The 21,168-nt window shown below is 44.0% G+C and overlaps 1 protein-coding gene across 1 annotated transcript in view; it reads right to left on the bottom strand.

Annotated features, from left to right (window-relative positions):
* Window positions 1-21,168, bottom strand: part of GPC1 (glypican 1) — a 202,089-nt gene that overhangs the window by 76,034 nt on the left and 104,887 nt on the right. Inside the window, exon 2 of the mRNA XM_082221832.1 lies at window positions 20,699-20,857. Coding sequence (XP_082077958.1) covers window positions 20,699-20,857 — 159 coding nt within the window. The remainder of the gene's footprint in view (window positions 1-20,698; window positions 20,858-21,168) is intronic.

Genomic DNA, 21,168 nt, shown 5'->3' with positions numbered 1-21,168 from the left:
GTTGTTGTTTTAAGTCTCATTATTTCAGAAAATCAAGATGAAGGAGCCTTTGGGGGCTGTGCAGTGCAATCCTATGCTTGTTTACTCAAAGGCAAGTCCCACCATATTCAATGGGGCTCATTCGTGTTGAAGATTGGAGCCTAAATGGGTGATCTGCAGCACAATCCTAGGCATGTTTACTTGGGAGAAAGTCAGATTATGTTTTGTGGGGCTCACTCCCAGGCAAGTATGAACAACAACAGCAATTTTATTATTTGTATCTGACTGGTTTGCAGCCTTGATATGCTGTTCTTATAATGAAGCCAAAGAGTAAGAAAATGAATGTCAAGACTAGTAAGCAATCGCTTACCACTCACCAATGGAAAGAAAGGTCAAAGATTTTATTCCATGTTTTGTTTCTGCGGCTGCATAGGCTAGAATCGTTTATATTGTATTCCATGGTTTTCTGAACTTATTACAAGGACATAAAACATATTTATATAGCTGACTTAATCTCTCCGTAATAAAAAAAGTAATCAACACAGAGACTCTGGTAATCAGCTGATGACCTTCTGCACATTAATTGCAAGAACATAACAATAATTGTGTGTTTTAAGGCCATTAAGTGCCTACAAGAAATGACTGGACTCATATGAAACTAATATCATGCACAATGAAGTGCAGCTAGGCACATATGTGTGCATGTATGTGATGATGAAAAAGACAAGAGTTTAAGCTCAGCCAAAAGGAAACCGGGGAACTGCTGAACATTTCAGAACTACTTACCGGTCATTCATTCATTATAAGTTTATTGTGCTAGCCAAAGGCCATGACAACTGCATTATAATGTACAAAATTCAAACATAATAATAATATAACAAGTACGAATAATATAAAAGAAAGAAAAACCAGAAGTACTACCAGCTAACTCTAGTTCAGATTAAGCCTGAGCCTCCAAAACAATTCACAGCAATATTATCTAATACTCTTGTTCTAATCAGGGGTTTTTTTGCAGCCAGTGGTAAATGAGCCACTTCTCTAAACTTTTAGAAACAAAATGAAAAAATACAGTTTGCCCAACTGAAAGGATCAAGTTAAGAAAAAAGAAAGAAAGAAGCTATAAACTTTGTAGTTTGAAAAAATATCAAAAAGGCGGGTCCCTTACAACCCTCCTGCACAAATTGCCAAAATAGCTGGGCCAAAGGGTGAAGGACAGCTCCAATATATACACAAGTCATGGCTCCTCCTGATACAGACTGCAGGCAGGGAACATATCCATTCTGCCTATCATAATCTTGCCTTGACATGTAGTTAGACTAGACAAACATTGGGGTCCCTTCCACCTCTATGATTCCATCATCAGTGCAGCATCAATGTGTATGATGCTTTATAGCAGGGCTGGAGCACTTGTGTCCCTCCAGATGTTGCTGGGCTGCAACACCCATAATTCCAGATCGTTGGCTATGCTGGGTGGGGCTGATGAAAGTTGAAATCCAACACCCTTTGGACGGCCTCAGTTTCTCTACTCCTGCTTTACTGAGCAACAAAAGCAAAAGAAAGGGGTTCTCGCTTGGGGAGGGAGCCATGGGTCAGATGGAGAGGCTGGGCCCTCCCCCCTAAATTTGGCCACCATGCCTCTGGTCTAAAGCCTCTTTCCCTAAAGCGTGTTCTCCTTCAGGGAGAGCACATGTTGCGGTGGGGTCTACTGAGCCACCCCCTTTGTTGCTGGGTAAGTTCTCCAAGATGGCCAGGGGGCAGTGATTGGATTGCTGAGTTGCTGGGGGAAAAGTTATGTTGCAATTTTGGTGGGAGGGGTAAAAGGTTTAAATACTCTGCACGCAGCCTTGTACTTTCTCTTTTGCTGCGTGCAACGGATCACCCGCCCACCCGCCCTAGAGTAAGGGGTTGTTGCGTTGACCTTGCTATGCCTGTCATGGGGTCGTCTGCCTTTGAGCAGGGGCCTGGTAGGAATTTTTCCACCTGGCAAATTTGCTGGCTGGGTGGTTTTTGCCTACTGCGTAGCAAATCGTCACAACTTGTAAGGTTGTGGTTAGGCATTGGTTATAAATCTGGTGGAGGAGGGGTTAGGATAGGCTGGGCCTGCCCCTCCATGGTTGCTGCGGAAAGGGAATTCCGTTGAAGGAATCCTGGGGCTTGCCATCTTTTCGTCCAATCCCTGGAATGGGACTAGGGCCGGCAAGCCTTCGGGGAGCAGGCGGGTGAGAATTGAGGGTCTGTGACTCAGCTCCATTTCTCCCCGACTTGCTTTCCCCCGCACTGTCTTTCGGTGGTGCCCGGAAGTCAGTTCTGTCCCCAGGCGGGGGGCCAGATAGTCTTAACCAATGCCTAAACAACCACTCACGGTTTGTATTTTAATAAAGTTGTGGCCAAAATCATGCCAAAAATCTTAAACAAAAAAATACGTGTCCGTTGTGAGTTATTTTGGGGGGTGGATTGGGGACCTCGACACGCAACATGCTAATACTTGGGGTTGTTGCTTTTAACAGCGTGAGAGCATGCAAAAGTTGTATTCTAGAGAGGTACAGTCTACTCCCTTATGAGCCAAGCACATCAGGAGTTTCCCCTTCATTCTGCTTCCTGCAGCGATCCAACCTAAGGGAAGGCAACAGAGGAGGGGGTGCCCCTTTTGTTGAACACCAAGTGAAGTTAATTATTTTGGCAAGAAATGTTTTGGTTGGGAGGAAGGGGAATGAGGTATGAGAAGGGCATGCCAGGAAGGAAAGGGCTGCTGTAGTCAAGCTTTTGTTCTCAAAGTCTTCTTCATTTAAACCACTCCGGCAGGGGAGGCAGAATGGCACAGAAAAAGTTGAGAACAGTGTTAATTTAAACCTATTGGCACCTGGAAATTGATGTTAGCTGGCATCATTTAAAATACTGGCATTTTGAAGTTTATTTTGAAAATGAATCACGACAAAAGGACAATGGGATAACACAGTTTGATGCCACTACTTTAGAGGTGCGTGTTAACCAAACAGCAGCCCATTCCCTACAGAAGTGAATCTCAATAGCACGTTTACCACATGCTGCAAAGCAATATGTTTATTGCCATTTATTACTCTTCAAGGACCAATTTATTCATTTTTACTGGCATTAAAACAGGGCTTTATGTTTTACAAGGAAACCACTCTGCTGTTTGAGGCCATCTTAACAGCTGAGTTGGCTCCAGCAGTTTCTACCCTGAATCCAGACACTGTAGCAAATATTTTCTAGCATCTTGCACGATGGAGGAAATGACCTTTAGTTGTTGTTTCTTTATACTACTTGATGACATTCATTTTAAGAGAGATGTAAACTTGATTAATGATTTTCTTCTAAGGGCCCTGATTCAGCAGCCATGCTATAGTGCATGCCCTGCTACCTAACAAGTACACCAGTGCTTTTTTTCCTGGGGGGACACAGGGGGACGCATGCCCCTAAACATTTTGAAAATCTAAGTTTGGCCTCATTAAGGGGCAGTATTTCAATATGAGTAGGAAAATGAGAGTACCCCTAAACATTTTTTTAAGAAAAAAAGCTCTGCATGACACTGTCATTCATATTCAGCAATTACCTGGGTGAGTAGAGAGGGAATTGGAAGAAAACCCAATCCCTTACCCATCTCCACAATGAGAGGAGAACTTAGCTATATATATAGCCAAGGTCATCAAAGACTAGAGGTGAACAAAAAGTAGTAAAGAGGAACAATGCTGCTGTAGCCTTGGTTGTAAAACTGAGCACGCCAAGCAGTTTCTTATGTGATCACAGGTGGAGTCATGGCATTGTTTTCACAAATGTTTCAAAGGACTCTGAAAAACACAGGAAGCTATTTTACACTAGGTCACATTATTTGTCCATCTAACCCAGTACTGTCTACTCTGACTGGCAGTGGCTCTTCAACAGAGGCTTTACTCATAACTTCCTACCTCTTTTTAGCTGGAGCTGTCAGGGACTGAAATTTGGACCTTTTCATGAAAAGCATGCACACACACTCTCTCCCTTTCTCAGGCTACAGTATTTCCTGAAACAGTGCCATTTACCGTCTAATTTACGCAGTAACAAGAGAATATGTAGTTAGGGGAACATGTGGTTACCAATTGTTGCTTGTATCTGAGCAGTTAGGCAAAATGGTAGTTAAAAAAGAAGTAGTAGTACTGTGATGGATCAGACCAAAGTCCATCTAGTCTACTATTATGTCTCTGACGGTACTGAAAAGTGGTTCCATTCTCTGCTTTTCCTATTTTCCCATAGCCTTTTCTGTCTAGATGTTATACTTTCACTAGGTACACAGCACCCATCACACTTGGGTACTGTATGGGCAAAAACAAGGGCATGGGAGTACAGTGGTGCCTCGCAAGACGAAATTAATTCGTTCCGCAAGTTTTTTCTTCTTGCGGGTTTTTCGTCTTGCGAAGCACGGTTTCCCATAGGAATGCATTGAAAATCAATTAATGCGTTCCTAGGGAAACCGCTTGCCAGGCTGGCGGTGCGGAGAAGGGCTTTTCTCCGCACCGCAAGCCTTCAGGACAGGTACGGGAACAGAGGGTAAGGTGTGCAGCGCTTTCCCTCTGTTCCCGGGGCTTGCGTGGGAGGAGGGTTTTTCCTCCCCACTGCCAACATTCAGAACAGCATTCTGAATGTTGGCGGTGGGAAGGAAAACCCTCCTCCCACCCCAAGTCTTCAGGAAAGCCATCCGATGCCGGGCGGCGGGAGAAGGTGTCCCCCCCCGCATCGGAGCTTCGTTCCGATGCCGCGCGGCGGGAGGAGGCGTTCCCCCTCCCCCACCCGGGATCGGAGCTTCGTTCCGATGCCGCGCGGCGGGAGGAGGCGTTCGCCCTCCCCCGCCCGGGATCGGAGCTTCGTTCCGATGCCGCGCGGCGGGAGGAGGCGTTTCCCCTCCCCCGCCTGGGATCGGAGCTTTGTTCCGGTGCCGCGCGGCGGGAGGAGGCGTTCCCCCTCCCCCGCCCGGGATCAGAGCTTCGTTCCGATGCCGCGCGGCGGGAGGAGACGTTCCCCCTCCCCCGCCCGGGATCGGAGCTTCGTTCCGGTGCCGCGCGGTGGGAGGAGGCGTTCCCCCTCCCCCGCCCGGGATCGGAGCTTCGTTCCGATGCCGCGCGGCTGGAGGAGGCGTTCCCCCCCTGCCAGCATCAGAGCTTTGTTCCGAAGCCGGCGGCGGGAGGAGGTCCGAGGACAGTGGGGAAGACGCGCTGCGCTTCCCCGCTGTCCCTGAGATTTCCCTATGGGCTGTCATCTTGCGAAGCAAGCCCATAGGGAAATTCATTTTGCGAAGCGCCTCCAAAACGGAAAACCCTTTCGTCTAGCGGGTTTTCCGTCTTGCGAGGCGTTCGTCTTGCGGGGTACCACTGTATTCAAAAGGAATGGTCCAGGAAACCTTCAATGTCTGCTCACCACTCATCCAGGTTTTCTGCTAGTGATGACTTCCTCTGCTGATCAGGAATGTAGATGGTATGTGACCAGTGTGGAATTGATGTAGTTCACATGGTTCAAAGTATGATGTGGGCTCCTGTACTATAATATGCTTGTACAGTAAACCCAAAGTATGAGAAATTCCTTAAAGCTGGTACGCCTTGCAAAAATATCTTAACTTCTTCAGCCAAGGTCCACAGGCCCTTTTAAAAGACAAAGTCCAGCAACTGGAGGAACGTGTAGCTACGCTCCAAAGAATTAGAGAGCTGGAGATCTTCTTGGAAGCAACAGAGCACACCGTCCCCACCAAGGAGGAGACAGGGGACTCCCCTGAGAAGGAGGCTTGTTCACCAACACAGGAGCCAGATATATGGAGAAACGTGACTCAAAGAAGTAGGAGGCCCAGGGTTCACTCTGATTGTTTAGAAATACACAATCACTTTGAGGTCCTCTCCCCTAGCATGGAAGACGAAGAGCAGACTCCATTTGAGGATCTCTCCCTCATTACAGTCGATCAGGTATATGAAGACGAGCAGCAAAGTCAGTCCTCAGGGAATGTGCAGGCGACCTTGGAACGGACAGCTCACGGAAGAACCCCAACCAAACACAAGAGGAGGCGTGTAGTGGTGATAGGGGATTCCCTACTGAGGGGAACAGAAGCAGTGATCTGTGGGCCTGACAAGATGTCTCGGGAAGTGTGCTGTCTCCCCGGGGCTAAGATCCAAGATGTAACTGAACGACTGCAAGGAATCATAAAACCCACTGACGAATACCCCTTCCTCTTGGTTCATGTGGGAACCAATGACACTGCAAGCAATAGCCTCCAGAAGATCAAAAGAGACTACGAGGCTCTCGGCAGGAAATTGAAGCAACTAAATGCACAAATTGTCATCTCGTCTGTCCTCCCTGTTGAACGACGTGGCCCAGGGAGAGAGGGGAAAATAGTGGAAGTGAACAGCTGGCTTCGCAAATGGTGTAAACAGGAACTGTTTGGATTCTTAGATCACGGACTGCAGTTTCTTGAAGATGGACTTCTGGCAAGTGATGGGCTGCACCTCACAACGGTTGGGAGAAATGTTTTTGCCAAAAATCTCAGAAACCTCATCAGGAGGGCTTTAAACTGACTAATGTGGGGGAGGGAGACAGTGCTCCTGAAGGTAGGAGTCTATCAATTAATGAAGATGATCATCCAAATGTCATAGACCAAATGGAGCAAACAGCACGCGGACCTAGTGGTGGGAGGAAAAAATCCTTAAATAAGAGACACGGGGGAATGATTAATGGACTTCAATGTCTCTACACTAATGCGCAAAGCATGGGAAATAAACAAGATGAGCTTGAGCTCTTGGTACAGCAAACTAAATATGACATAATAGGCATCACTGAAACCTGGTGGGATAAGTCCCACGATTGGAATGTAATAATGGGGGGATACAATCTATTTCAGAGAAACAGACCAGACAAGAAAGGAGGAGGAGTGGCGTTATATGTCAGGGATGTGTATACCTGTGAAGAGATCCAAGATTTAGAACCTCAAAGCCAAAGTGAGAGCATTTGGGTCAAAATTAAGGGAGAGAAGAATAACAGAGACCTCATTGTGGGAGTTTACTATAGATCCCCAAGCCAAACGGAGGACATAGATGATGCCTTCCTGGAACAGATGGCCAAGCATGCAAAAGGAAGGGAGATAGTAGTAATGGGGGACTTCAATTACCCGGATATTTGTTGGATGTCAAACTCAGCCAAGAGCATAAGGTCAAACAGATTCCTCACTGGCCTTGCAGACAACTTCATTGTCCAGAAAGTGGGAGAAGCAACAAGAGGAACAGCCATTTTAGATCTGGTCCTAACCAATGTTGATGACCTGGTTAGTGGGGTAGATGTGGAAGGATCATTAGGCGCGAGTGATCATGCTCTTCTGAAGTTTACTATACAGCGGAAAGGAGCAGCCAAGCATACTAGGACTCAATTTCTTGACTTTAAGAAAGCCGACTTCATAAAACTTAGGGAAGTGCTGGGTGAGATCCCATGGACAGCAATACTAAAAGGAAAGGGAGTTCATGATGGCTGGGAGTTTGTTAAGAGGGAGATAGTAAAAGCACAACGACAGGCAATACCAATGAGACGGAAACGTGGAAGGTGCCTAAAGAAGCCAGGGTGGCTATCTAAAGAACTTTTAACTGAATTAAGATTTAAAAAGGATGTGTACAAAAAATGGAAAAGGGGGGAAACCACCAAAGAGGAATTCAAACAAATAGCCAGCACGTGTAGACACAAAGTCAGAAAAGCTAAAGCACAGAATGAACTCAGGCTTGCTAGAGAGGTTAAAAGCAACAAAAAAGGCTTTTATGGGTATGTTCGTAACAAAAGGAAGAACAAAGAAACAGTGGGGTCACTCAGAGGAGAAGATGGTGAAATGCAAACAGGGGACACAGAAAGGGCTGAACTCCTCAATGCCTTCTTTGCCTCAGTCTTCTCCGATAAAGAAAACAATGCCCGACCTGAAGAATTTGGAGCAAATGATTCAGCAAAGGAAACACAGCCCAGAATAACTAAGGAGATAGTACAAGAATATTTGGCTAGTTTAGATGTATTCAAGTCTCCAGGGCCAGATGAACTGCATCCAAGAGTATTAAAAGAACTGGCAGATGTGATCTCAGAACCACTGGCAGTCATCTTTGAGAATTCCTGGAGAACAGGCGAAGTCCCGGCAGACTGGAGGAGGGCAAATGTTGTCCCTATTTTCAAAAAGGGGAAAAGAGAGGACCCAAATAATTACCGCCCAGTCAGTCTGACATCAATACCAGGGAAGATTCTGGAACAGATCATTAAGCAAACAGTCTGTGAGCACCTAGAAAGGAATGCTGTGATCACCAATAGTCAGCATGGATTTCTGAAAAATAAGTCATGTCAGACTAACCTGATCTCGTTTTTTGACAGAATTACAAGCCTGGTAGATGAAGGGAACGCAGTGGATGTAGCCTACCTTGATTTCAGCAAGGCATTTGACAAGGTGCCCCATGATATTCTTGTAAAGAAGCTGGTAAAATGCGGTCTTGACTATGCTACCACTCAGTGGATTTGTAACTGGCTGACTGCCCGAACCCAAAGGGTGCTCATCAATGGTTCCTCTTCATCCTGGAGAAGAGTGACTAGTGGGGTGCCACAGGGTTCTGTCTTGGGCCCGGTCTTATTCAACATCTTTATCAACGACTTGGATGATGTACTCAAGGGCATCCTGATCAAATTTGCAGATGACACCAAACTGGGAGGGGTGGCTAACACCCCAGAGGACAGGATCACACTTCAAAACGACCTTGACAGATTAGAGAACTGGGCCAAAACAAACAAGATGAATATTAACATGGAAAAATGTAAAGTATTGCACTTGGGCAAAAAAAATGAGAGGCACAAATACAAGATGGGTGACACCTGGCTTGAGAGCAGTACATGTGAAAAGGATCTAGGAGTCTTGGTTGACCACAAACTTGACATGAGCCAACAGTGTGACGCGGCAGCTAAAAAAGCCAATGCAATTCTGGGCTGCATCAATAGGAGTATAGCATCTAGATCAAGGGAAGTAATAGTGCCACTGTATTCTGCTCTGGTCAGACCACACCTGGAGTACTGTGTCCAGTTCTGGGCACCACAATTCAAGAAGGACACTGACAAACTGGAACGTGTCCAGAGGAGGGCAACCAAAATGGTCAAAGGCCTGGAAACGATGCCTTATGAGGAACGGCTAAGGGAGCTGGGCATGTTTAGCCTGGAGAAGAGGAGGTTAAGGGGTGATATGATAGCCATGTTCAAATATATAAAAGGATGTCACATAGAGGAGGGAGAAAGGTTGTTTTCTGCTGCTCCAGAGAAGCGGACACGGAGCAATGGATCCAAACTACAAGAAAGAAGATTCCACCTAAACATTCGGAAGAACTTCCTGACAGTAAGAGCTGTTCGACAGTGGAATTTGCTGCCAAGGAGTGTGGTGGAGTCTCCTACTTTGGAGGTCTTTAAGCAGAGGCTTGACAACCATATGTCAGGAGTGCTCTGATGGTGTTTCCTGCTTGGCAGGGGGTTGGACTCGATGGCCCTTGTGGTCTCTTCCAACTCTATGATTCTATGATTCTAGGCCTTTCTTCTTTTTCTTCCTCACTCTCATGAAGGAGCAAAAGAGAAAGGTGTTGAAAGACGGTAATAAAAAATCCCAACATTCCAGATTTTTTGCATCGGTTTCAGGTTGAATCTTTGCATGGAAACCAAGGATAAGGCAATGCTACATCTCTTTTGCCTTATGCCTGGAAGTCCAGAAAACAGCTAAGTCAAAGCTTTTCAATGATTAAAGACTAGGGTTGCAGGAATTAATTGATTAAGCAGTGTGATTACAGTTTAATGGCTTGTTCACATATTCAGAGTGAAGCTCTGATTAATTGGAGCAGGCCATCTGGATTCTAAACACAAGCACTCCTGGATCCTGATCAGTTTTTCCACTACCTTTCTCCCTTGTCTGAAATTGCCTCCCATCAATTCCTGCCACCTGAAGAATCTGCCAGACTGGGAGTATATTTCCTGTATAGGTAGAAGAAGAAGAAGAAGAGTTTGGATTTGATATCCCGCCTTTCACTCCCCTTCAGGAGTCTCAAAGCGGCTAACAATCTCCTTTCCCTTCCTCCCCCACAACAAACACTCTGTGAGGTGAGTGGGGCTGAGAGACTTCACAGAAGTGTGACTGGCCCAAGGTCACCCAGCAGCTGCATGTGGAGGAGCGGAGACGCGAACCCGGTTACCCAGATTACGTGACTACCGCTCTTAACCACTACACCACACTGGCTCCACCTGAAAACTGAGCCACCCTGGTTCAATTCCTGCCCCTGCCACAGGGCCATGGTTCTCAGGACAAATGCTATGACACATTCACAGGAGCAGAGGGAGGCCAAAGTGGAGGGGAAGAAAGAAGTAGGGTGAAGAATTTCTGATGGATATGGGGAAGCACTTGTGGGGACAGAGGATTTACATTTTTATTTTTAAACAGTCAGGGGCAGTAGAATGGCCAGAGCTACCTTCTTTTTAACCATTTTTGTTTCCCCTTTCTACTTTCCCAGGGAGGCAGTCATCCTTCTCTATCTTCTTCTTTGGTGTTTGCTTGTAGCCGAGTAAGATTGTCTTCCATGAACACAGTCTTATCAGTGAGTCTATACGTGATTGTGGAGGCCAATTCTCGAGCCACATATCCTTCCACAGTGGGGACATAGGTTTCTGGGTGGGAGCTGATCACAGTGAGGGTTTGCCAAATTAGTCCAACAAAGTTGATGTTGAAAAAACATTGCTTTGAAACTGGTGATTTTGCTTCTTCCAGTACACTGGAATTAGTTCACCTGTCTTCCCAAGTGATGTGTAATTTTTTTTTTTTTTGAGACACTGCTGATGGAATTTTTTGAAGAGTTGGCAATGGCATTTATAAGTGGTCCATGCTTCACAAGTATACAGTAAGGTTGGTAATACAATAGCTTTGTAAACAAGCATTTTGGTTTTCCTGTGAATGTCCTCAAACACTTAGCACTTCAATTGGGACAAAGCTGCACTTGCAGAGCTCAGGCAATGATGGATTTCGGCATCAATGTCAGCCCTTGTGGAAAGATAACTGCCCAGGGAGGAGAAGTGATCAACACTTTCCAATGTTACACCATTGAGTTGGATTTGTAGCACTGAAGAGGGGTTGTTTTGTGCTTGTTGGTGCAGCACTCTGGTTTTTTGGATGTTGGGCGATAGGCCAAGCTTTTCGTAAGTTTCTGTGAAGATATTTGGGATGGTATGGAGATCATCCTCTGAGTGTGCACACACTACATTGTCATCAGGATACGAAAGCTCTATGGCAGAAGTTACAGGAATTTTACTCTTTGCTTTCAGCCCACTCAGATTAGAGAGCTTTCCATCTGTTCGATATTTGATTTCCACTCCGGCAGGGAGTTTTGCCTCAACAAAGTGCAGGATCATGGCAATGAAAATAATAAATAGAGTTGGGGCTATAACATAACCCTGTTTCACACCTGATCCCACTGTGAATTGTTCACTCTGAGAACCATTGTTATCAGTGGTCATTTCACCACCACAATGCAGCTGAGGAAGGGCAAACTGTCAAATGGCACCTTGTTTTTTTATTTGTAAAATGGGACACCAAACCCCCCTACAACCAACCTCTGCATAATACTATATTAACAGCAGCATTACACAATAGGTAAATCACACATACACAGACCCCAGTATTAGTATTACTATAAATTATCTTGCAACACTCATGAGGAACAACGTTTAACTGCATTACTTGGGGGCAAGGGGGTGGGGAAGAATGGTAGAAGCTGTTATCTTGGTGTTAATTACTGCTAATCAAATTCTGGTGCATCAGACCTTGGCTGGTGTAACAGGATTCTTGGAAGAAGGCTGCTGAAGGAATTTAGCTGATCCTATCTCACTTTACAGTTCTGAACTCAAGCCAGCTGGATGACTGTGACCGTATTCATCATCATGTCTCTTCAGTGGTTGATGGTAACATCACATTTTTATAATCAAAGCTGGACTGATTGACGGTATACTCTACAATACAGGCGGTTTCAAAGGGGGTTCAGACATTAGTCCCCCTGAACATTAAAGTGAACTCCACCAATACTGTCCTCTGAAACAACTGACAGTACTTCATTAGCTTAGTGAGCTCAATCGCATATCACAGAAAAGCTTGATCTACATTTGAAGTCCCAAAACAGATGTCATCCCACTGTTTTCTGAACACCACAGATCCATCTGAGACACAACATGGTAACATCTGCTTCCCCGCTGTGTACAGAGCTGAAGAAAAACACTTTGCTCTTCTGACCTAAATTTCAGTTATTTTAAACACAGCAGCTCATGATAGATGTCAGCTTTCTGCTCTCTGTTTTAGGTATGTTATTCCTTGTCCAGTGAACCCAGAAGCATTGTCTTCTCGTTCAGTCAGCAGACTTTAAGAAAGAGAGATTGTGCTCGTGTCATTCTTTAAAACAAACTGCTGCGCGCACGCTAAACCATGCCCGTAAGCCTACAATGGGAGCTGGCAGCTTTAATGAGAGGAGAAGGGGCTGTGTGGGGAAAGAAAACCTCCAGGTGCTCAAGCTGTTACAGGTGAATAGAAGCCCTTGCTTCCCTGAGGCAGCTCTCTGTCAGGTTTAATCTCCCCAAGTTCTGGAATGTGCTTTTGATAGACATCTCGCCCCCATGTTTAGTTAAACACTGAGAGGGAAGCTGCTGCTCACTGCATGAGAAGGAATTGCCTCTTTGCCAAGGCTTGATTCCTGTTGAAAGCGGCAGGATCAACATAAATCACTTCCTGTTGTTTGTGTTTTTCTGAAGGTAGATATCCCCACTTTCTCCACACCATAAAGACAGCAGGACTGCTCAAGGCTTCCTAGCGCCTAGCTTCCAAGAGGAATAAAGGGTCTTATTTCCCTTTGTTCTGAGCTTTGTTTACTTCTCCCACATAAGGCCTCAGACTTACCAGTTTGTGGGATGACACACTGTGCTTGTCAAGTTCAAAAACAGCCAAACAGTCACAACACAAGAAAGCGGGATGAATTTACAGAACCAATTCTGGAGGCACTTTCAGTCACTGAACCAACCTATGCACACTTTGGTTAATAGGGCTTCCATGGGAGTTTCAGGCAATGAGCCACTACTCACGTAACACTTTTCTGACATAAAGCTCTCTGGAGTGTGCCTGACCCTGCGCCTCTTGGGAAGTACTGTACAAGTGCGCATTTTGACACAAATACACAGTTTGCGGAACTGCAGAATAAACATTCCACAAGTCACCATGCACACATTTCCCCCCTCTACACGGGGCTCATAATCTTCTAGTACAATAGCTTAAATAGAATTACTTGCGAGTATCAGATAGGCCTAGGATTTAAATATGTGATGCTGTAGAATACTATGTTAAAAGCTAAAATGAAAAGAAAGAAAGATGTTAATGGACTAAGTAAATTATATGTGAAAATAGTTTTGGAAAACTGCTACAATGATATATATATAGAAACTCAGCCAGGGGGATTTGAGGAAGTCACCCAACAATGTTAACAAAAATGGAATTATGACAGTTAGGATATATGTATGTATGTATGTATGTTTTTTGATGTTTTCTTCTGATGTTTGTTGACATGTGTGTTATAAATTTGGAAAATTAATAAAAATTTTGGGGAAAAACCACAAGCACGTGATGCAGCCCTAAAAGAGGGTATGACCAGTTTAAGGGGTTGGTTGTGCTACTTTAGAGCTTCGGTTATGTGGTTCTTTGACCCACATTAACCCCCTACTAATCCCCAAGGCTAATGGGGGGCGGACATGGGCTATGCACAATGTGCTTGGGTTGGCAAAACTTTCTACAAAAGGTATGAGGATATTTCAGAGAGCAAGTTGCTGCATTTGCTCTGTTCCCAACTGTGCTTTGCATGGCCAGGATCACAGGAAGCTGCTGCCTACATGTGTTGTAACAGCTCCAGTTGCTGTTGTGCCAATGAGGCGGCTGCACTGTAAAACAAAGCAAAATCTGCCTCATCTATAGCAGAGCTAGAAAGCCTACTGCCAGTTAATGTTCTAGTTGGGACAAGTACTGTATGTGAAATTAAGCTTCTTACTTAATGGCCCTGTTGGCCACTAGAAACTACAGTGAACAGAATTCTGCTTAAATTCACCTGTTAAAGCTGGGATGGGGAATGGAATCTGGCCGGTATGTTGGATCCTTATCTCTATGCACACCAGTGAAGAAAGTTTGACAGGTGGGAAGCCCCGCCCACCAGTCAATCACTTGATGTTGTGATGACATCAGGTGACCCAGATATTTTGGACCAGAACTCCCATCAGTCCCAGCCAAGGATGAGAGTCATAGGTCAAAACTTCTGGACTGTATAAGGTTGGGTAAGGCTAGCCTAGACTGTGTATTTATTACACACCCATCAAATACATTATCAGGTTGGATACTACAAAATATAATGAATACATTAAAATGAGCCAAAAACAGCAGTTCTATAGCTGCTCTGTTTTACCCTTTGTTCTGGCCCTCCGATTCTCTTCTGCATGTACACTGCCTTCCTACTACTGGGATGTAGACCCTCTGCCTCCAAGATCCCATGCCTCAGATCAACTTTCTCCTTGGCTCCTTCTTTCTTTGACTTAATCTCTCCATTCCTTAGATCCCTGTTACAGCTTATACCTTGGCTGAGCTCTGGAATAAAGGTAGTTAACCTGTGGTTCTCCCATCAGCCCCAGCCAGCAAGACCAACATCTGGAGGGTCACAGGTTCTGTCCCACTTCCAAATTTCCAGCTTCCTTCTCCCACAATACACAGTTCTGGCTGGCCTTAAGATTTCTTCTGACTCTTTCTTGCTTTGTCTCCCCATCCTCTCTATAAACATTAGCAGAGTTGTTCCACTAGCAGCTGCAATATGCACACCATCTTGCCCAAACAGTGTCAAAGGATTTGTGTTCACAAGCACAAAAAGCAACATAGATGTTGTACCTATGGTATGAAAGGGCAGTGACTTTGGACAATATAGGGCAGTGACTTTGGAAAATATAGTGCGTAGCACAATGTGATTTTCCTGCTCATGTGCTCATTTAAAAGCAAAGAGTACTGAGTACGTAGCACTCAAAAGTAACAGGCCACTGGTGGCCGGTTTTAGCAAGTTCTATGAAGCTTGGCCCAAACCAGCCTAATCTGATCCAACAGATAACATTTCATGCACTTATCTTCTGCTTTAAATAGAAATATGTGAAAAAATATAACCATTCTCCTATCTTCCAGTCCACTGAAATGTCAGCTCAACAGTCATTTATTTTTGCACTGATCATTTCATTCCTAAATCCTTCATGCCCACGCTACTGGAATTACACTGCATCCCTCCATAAAAGGGCTACAGCAAAGAATGTAGCGTGTCCAAAATGGTATGCTAATGTAAATGAATTCCTTTTACAAAGCAGCATTTGTTTGGACTTGAAATCTGATGCAAGAGCGGCGGAAAACACTGTTAATTTATTAATAGTCAGATGGTTAGTCTTCAGTTCGTGATAACTTCCAGCATAATCTCCCTTTTAATGTCTGGAAGTAGTGATTCAGTTTTAAGAGAATATGGAACTGTCCACATAAAATGCCATAGTCATGATTTCAGATGTTCTCCTCTCCCCTCCCCTTGTTTATTAACACATTCATTCGGAACTTGAAAGCTAATAAGGCTTTTAGATGACACCAAATGACTTTGCAGACAGTGTGCTAAAAATACATAACCACATTTATTTGCAACGAAATAGCTCACAAATAAACTAAACTGTTAGTCTATAAACTATCCGGGCTTTTAAACAAAACAGGATTATTATTATTTAAACTGCACGCTAACATTTCCTTTAAAGGACCAAATAATTTTGAAAATGAAAATGTCCTGACTCTCCGATAAAGGTCATCTGTCATATGGTCTTTGTAACTAAACTGCACCCAAGTATTTGAGAAGAGAGAAACAGTACATTATTACGACTGGAGAGAAATGGGGCGGAGGGAGGAGATACTGAAGCTCAACAACTGAGCTTTGATTAATGTCATAACGGCAGCCTTGTTATGTTCAGCGTGGATTCCCCTGTTGTCACTTCCTGTTGACAAACTCCAAACTCCTTTTGCATTCATTGCTTTTAACCAACTACGCTACCATAGCATGTACGACAGCTCCTTGGTGTACAAGTCTTAGGGCTACTGCTGAAATAACCACAGTAGGGAAGAGCAATCCTAAACCCTGGCTGGAAGCAACAGTGCAGTCGACCAACTTCAGCACCTGAAACCCTGTTAGCTTATGTCAGCCAAGGCAGAAGGGTGGGGGTGCAGCCTGTGTGTAATTTTTTGCTATCCTAACTCAATGGTACAGTTCATCAGCTCCCTCCCAATCTGCCCCCTCCAACCACTGGAAAATGGATCAACTTAGGATTCCACAGAGGCCAACAGTGCCTAGTGTTATGCCCTAGCCTTATAGAGCAGGGGGTAAAGATTTTAGCCTTAGTCCTGTGGGTTATGTTCAAAGCGCCTTAACAGCAATGAGAAGGAACTATCTGTTGACATTAGTGCATAGTTTTCTGTGTTGATCTCAAATTTTTTACACTTCTGTGCATATGTCATATTGTTAACTTGCTCTATTAACATTTTGGAGCAAAACCAAACTATTATGAAGTTTTCTTGATGAACGCGTTGCAAATATTAAGCTGTTTCAAAAACATCTTATACACAGGTGCCCAGACAAAGGTCCATATAAGACAACCCGCAGTTAGGGTTACAATTCTGTGCACTCTTTTAAGGAAGCACAGTTACTTCCAAGTAACTACAGGCAAAATTAAGAATTCTGTGGCTACTGAATTGCAGGTGGCACAGCTGAAAGTAGTAAAGTCTGGCTAACAACCAGCAGAGGGCACACCCTATCACTTTTTGATAAGTTATAGAATCACTCCGAGAGAGAAAAAAGTGATGCTTTGCCACTTTCGGGGGGGGGGGGGGTCCAGAATACTTATGATGACTCTGTAGGGGGGACTGAGTTCAGCTGCCTGTCTCCTCCATCCCAACCTGTTACATTTTTCCAGTAGTCAAGACTGCCAGACTGCGCAGCTGCTGAAGATGAGTATTCCAGGATCTGGGAGGGAATATCTACCATCCTGGGCAGAAATACCATCACCACAACAGCTGGGATCCCCTCTCTACAGCACTTCCTTGTAGGAAGCCTCCTTATACTGACTCAGGCCATTGGTCCCTCTAGCTTCTTTCTGAACCTAGACTTTCAGCAAAAGTAGATGATCTACCACTGAGCTACAGTCTTTTTATTCTTTCACCTCTTTAATGAACAGACATTTAGCAGATGACTGCCTGAAAAAGCATTGTACTTTGGATGGCTTTTTGATGTGGTTATTTGAAGTTTAAAAGCACACACCCAGTTTTTTATATTTACAGTGGCATTCCTCCCCCCCCCCCCCAAGTTGGCTCCTTTTATCCTCCAAACCATTTGATTTCCTTAGATTGAGAGCCCCTTGGGGACAAAACTATTAACATTTAGAAAAACTGCTGTAAGCTGCTCGGAGCCAATAGGAAAGAGCAGGATGTAAATCAATCAAACCGAGTACTAAAAGCACTGGGAATTCCCAGTATCACTATTGCAGATAAGTTAAATATTTCAGATTGCCGGTAGAAGGTATGATTAAGACAGAACTGGCTAGGCAAAGAAGAAAATCAATCTAATTGGATAGCTGGAGGGTACTGAACTCTCAGTGAGGCTCTGCTCTGGCCATACCACTTGAGCAACATTTAGGATTTTAGACCAACCACAATGAGAAATGGCTAGTCCAAAAACAGGTATATCTGTAGGATTCAATCCAACCTACAATCCCACTGGCAGCCCTGTGTACTCCTGGAGATGACTGGGAGCTAAAAAAGGTAAAGGTAAAGGACCCCTGGACGGTTAAGTCCAGTCAAAGGCGACTATGAGGTTGCGGTGCTCATCTCGCTTTCAGGCCAAGGGACAGCTTTCCATCATGTGGCCAGCATGACTAAATTGCTTCTAGCGCAACGGAACACCGTGACGGAAACCAGAGCGCAAGGAAACGCTGTTTACCTTCCTGCCACAGCAGTACCTATTTTTCTACTTGCACAATTTGCTTTCGAACTGCTAGGTTGGCACGAGCTGGGACAGAGCAATGGGAGCTCACTCCTTCACGGGGATCCGAACCGCCAGTCTTCGGATCGGCAAGTCCAAGAGGCTCAGTGGTTGAGACCACAGTGCCACCTGTGTGGCTTGGGAGGTATATGAAAGGCCCTTGACTTCTTTTTTATTTATTTTTTTATTTACTTGACTTCTTTTTTATTTATTCCCCAAGAAGCCCCAAAACTGATGCTGGCTCCTATAGTATATATTAATGCTGGTGGCAATGAACCCTTTGAAACATTTTGTGGGATTGTGTCTCTAATGCTATCAATAATGCCATGATCCACGCAGCAAGAAAAGGGTGGAAATGGAGAAGTGGAACCAACTATTGCCTTCTTGGCCAATATGGCACCTTCTATATCAGAATCACTAAACATGATCCAGTAAGTTGTGGCAAGAACCAGCTGAGCATTTTGTCCGACTATCCTTACATAAAGCTTGTTTATACAAACAACTGTTCTGGGATGACAATGGCCTGATCCAATTTCGCCTTCCAATTTGTTTATACGTTTAAGAGGTGAATCAAAGGCCGTGTGTGTGTGTGTGTATTGAGAATGAACAAATAAGTCCTTCTAAGATGAGAGGCTCTTAATTCACCATTTTTAATCACAGCAATGTAAATGTAACCTCAGCAACAAGATAAAACACAGTTGTAGCTACATCAGAGCAAGCCACTCTGTCTGTCTCCCATGTATATAAATAGAATGGTAGTTATTTTTTCCAATTAAGAAGATACTTGCAAAGAATTTCTTTTGACACTGATTTTACTAAAGCCACATTCATATGAGTGTGCAGTAACTCTTTCTCTTGCTAGTTTTCTTCCTTGGTTCATTTACCAGACAAGTAAAAGGAGTATCAGTGAAAGAGAAAAACTATGCGTATTTTTAAAGAAAGCAAATTCATGTCATGCTGTATTTTCTCATTGTGTGCCCTGTCAATTGATTTGGCAAAGTCAAATGCTGTTAAATAATATCACAATTTTTTGTTAAATTGCTTTTGGTTCTTAATTATTGCTTTAAAATTTAACCAAGAACTGATGGGTCAGACAGATTGTTCCCCCTTTGCTCCTCTTCTGAAGTAAGTAGGATAAACAGTCAGGAAGCCCTGGTTCTGCTTTATGTCCAAACAAAGGATTGTGGTTTGTTGCTGCCCAACAAACTAACCTGAAACCATGGTTTGTTGGTTTGCTGACCATGGCTTGGAAGGAAGTAATAAACTGCAGGTGTGATGCAAAACCAGGGCTTCTTGGTTTGTTTATACCCATCACTCCAGGAGAGGTATGCATGGGCAGTGTCAAACCAGTCTGGCTTTTTGTTATGCATGAACACAGCCCAGATGACATGTTTGAATGTAGTGTTTAACGTTAGACATTGGGAAATTCTACAGGTTATACACATGTTTGTCTGGACACCCCAGATTTCTGTTCTACAGTTTACCTAACAGTATCATCTGTTTCCTATCTGAAAGATTTAGCAAACTGAAAAAGCAGAAGTACAACTTTAAACAAGTTAGTCCTAGAAAAATCAGACCATGAGTAACTTCAAAATAATCTTACTTAAATCAAATACCAAACACTAATTGCGGCACTACTTAAGGAAACTGAAAAAGATGTGATGAGAGAAGGGAACATCTTTACAAGCCTAAAGCATCCACTGAGGTTATGGCTGCCACAGAGAAGCAGAGATTTATATGTTATAGTTTGATAATGTGTTTGTTTAACTGAACACATACATTGCTTCAGGACCAAGATAAAATGCGTCCTAGAGAAATAAAAATAATATTCCTAAACTGCTGGCAAAAACCCAGATAAGGAAAACATGCAACTCCAGTCGGTAGTTTTAAGATAGAAGCAAGTATTTCATTTGGGGGTGGGGAGTTAATTATCTAACAATGTACAGCCCTATCAGGCGATCTCTGTTGGCTTGTCGTTTATTATATAGTAAGTTCTGCTTTTAATTACATTAAAGACAAGAGACAGGCTCTGTCTGAGGGCTGCATGTTATAAATACAGGAAAAAGTCAGTTCAAGCAAATATATTGAATTAACTAGTGATTTCAGTGACCGTTTTTCAATAAAAGATACACTTTCCAGTACTCTTTTGACATACCTGTGAAATAACAACAAATCAGTAGATAACAGAAAACCATGGTTTAGCACTATGTGGAGGAGCCTGTACAATCCCCAAACCAGGCTTGCAAAGGTCCTGCCTCCCACTGTGTGGATGAGAGGAATTTGCCTGGATTCAATTTTACTTAAAAACAACAACTTAGTTTGGCATTATTTTCAAAGCAGGAATCCTGGTTTAAAACAAATTCTGATCGTTTCATAATAAGCTGGTTTCAAAACCATTAAACAAGCCAGAGTCTGAATCAGGACATCCAATTTGAACACAGCACTAAGTGGGGATTCCTTGAAAGTGAAACTAAACTCTGGCAAAGTCCTCTGCCCAGCTGCAGGCAGGAGGGAAGGGGAAACAGGAGCAAGGAAGGGGTATAAAACCACAAAGTGATGGCACCTTGTTTTCCAAACTGGACCAGTTTTGCATTACTTACCATCAAAGTTCTTGTACTGGGCTGTTAAGATTACTTGCACCGAGCGTGTGGCCTCCTTCAACATGCCTTCAAACTCATGCCGACTCTTGTTGGCAAAGTTCTCCTCCATCTCACTGGTGCAGCAAGTGTAGCCTTGTGGACAAATTCTCAAGTGTTCCCCTGAAAACAAGAGAGACAAATGTAGCTTGTTATAGTAGTTCAGGTACAAGGCATTTCTAAGTGTGAGTGTGTGAGAGAGAGGGAGGAAGGGAAGGCATGGCACAGTTAATTTAACCATGGATGCTTCCAGAAGGGGACTTAGCATGGCAAACAGGTCGTTCAGTTATTGCAAACGGGCTGTTGGCAACAGGGTTTTTTTCAATTTACCAGATTTCCCCCGGAAAGGGTAAATCTGAATTAAATGGGGTGGGGAGGAGATACAGGCAGGCATTTTTATGCCAATGGCATTGTGCTGGTGCTGCAAAAATAAA

The sequence above is a fragment of the Podarcis vaucheri genome (assembly GCF_965113315.1).
Source record: "Podarcis vaucheri genome assembly, chromosome: 5".
Classification (NCBI taxonomy): domain Eukaryota; kingdom Metazoa; phylum Chordata; class Lepidosauria; order Squamata; family Lacertidae; genus Podarcis; species Podarcis vaucheri.
Note: the sequence above shows the minus strand (reverse complement) of the source record. Positions and strands in the feature narration are given on the sequence as shown.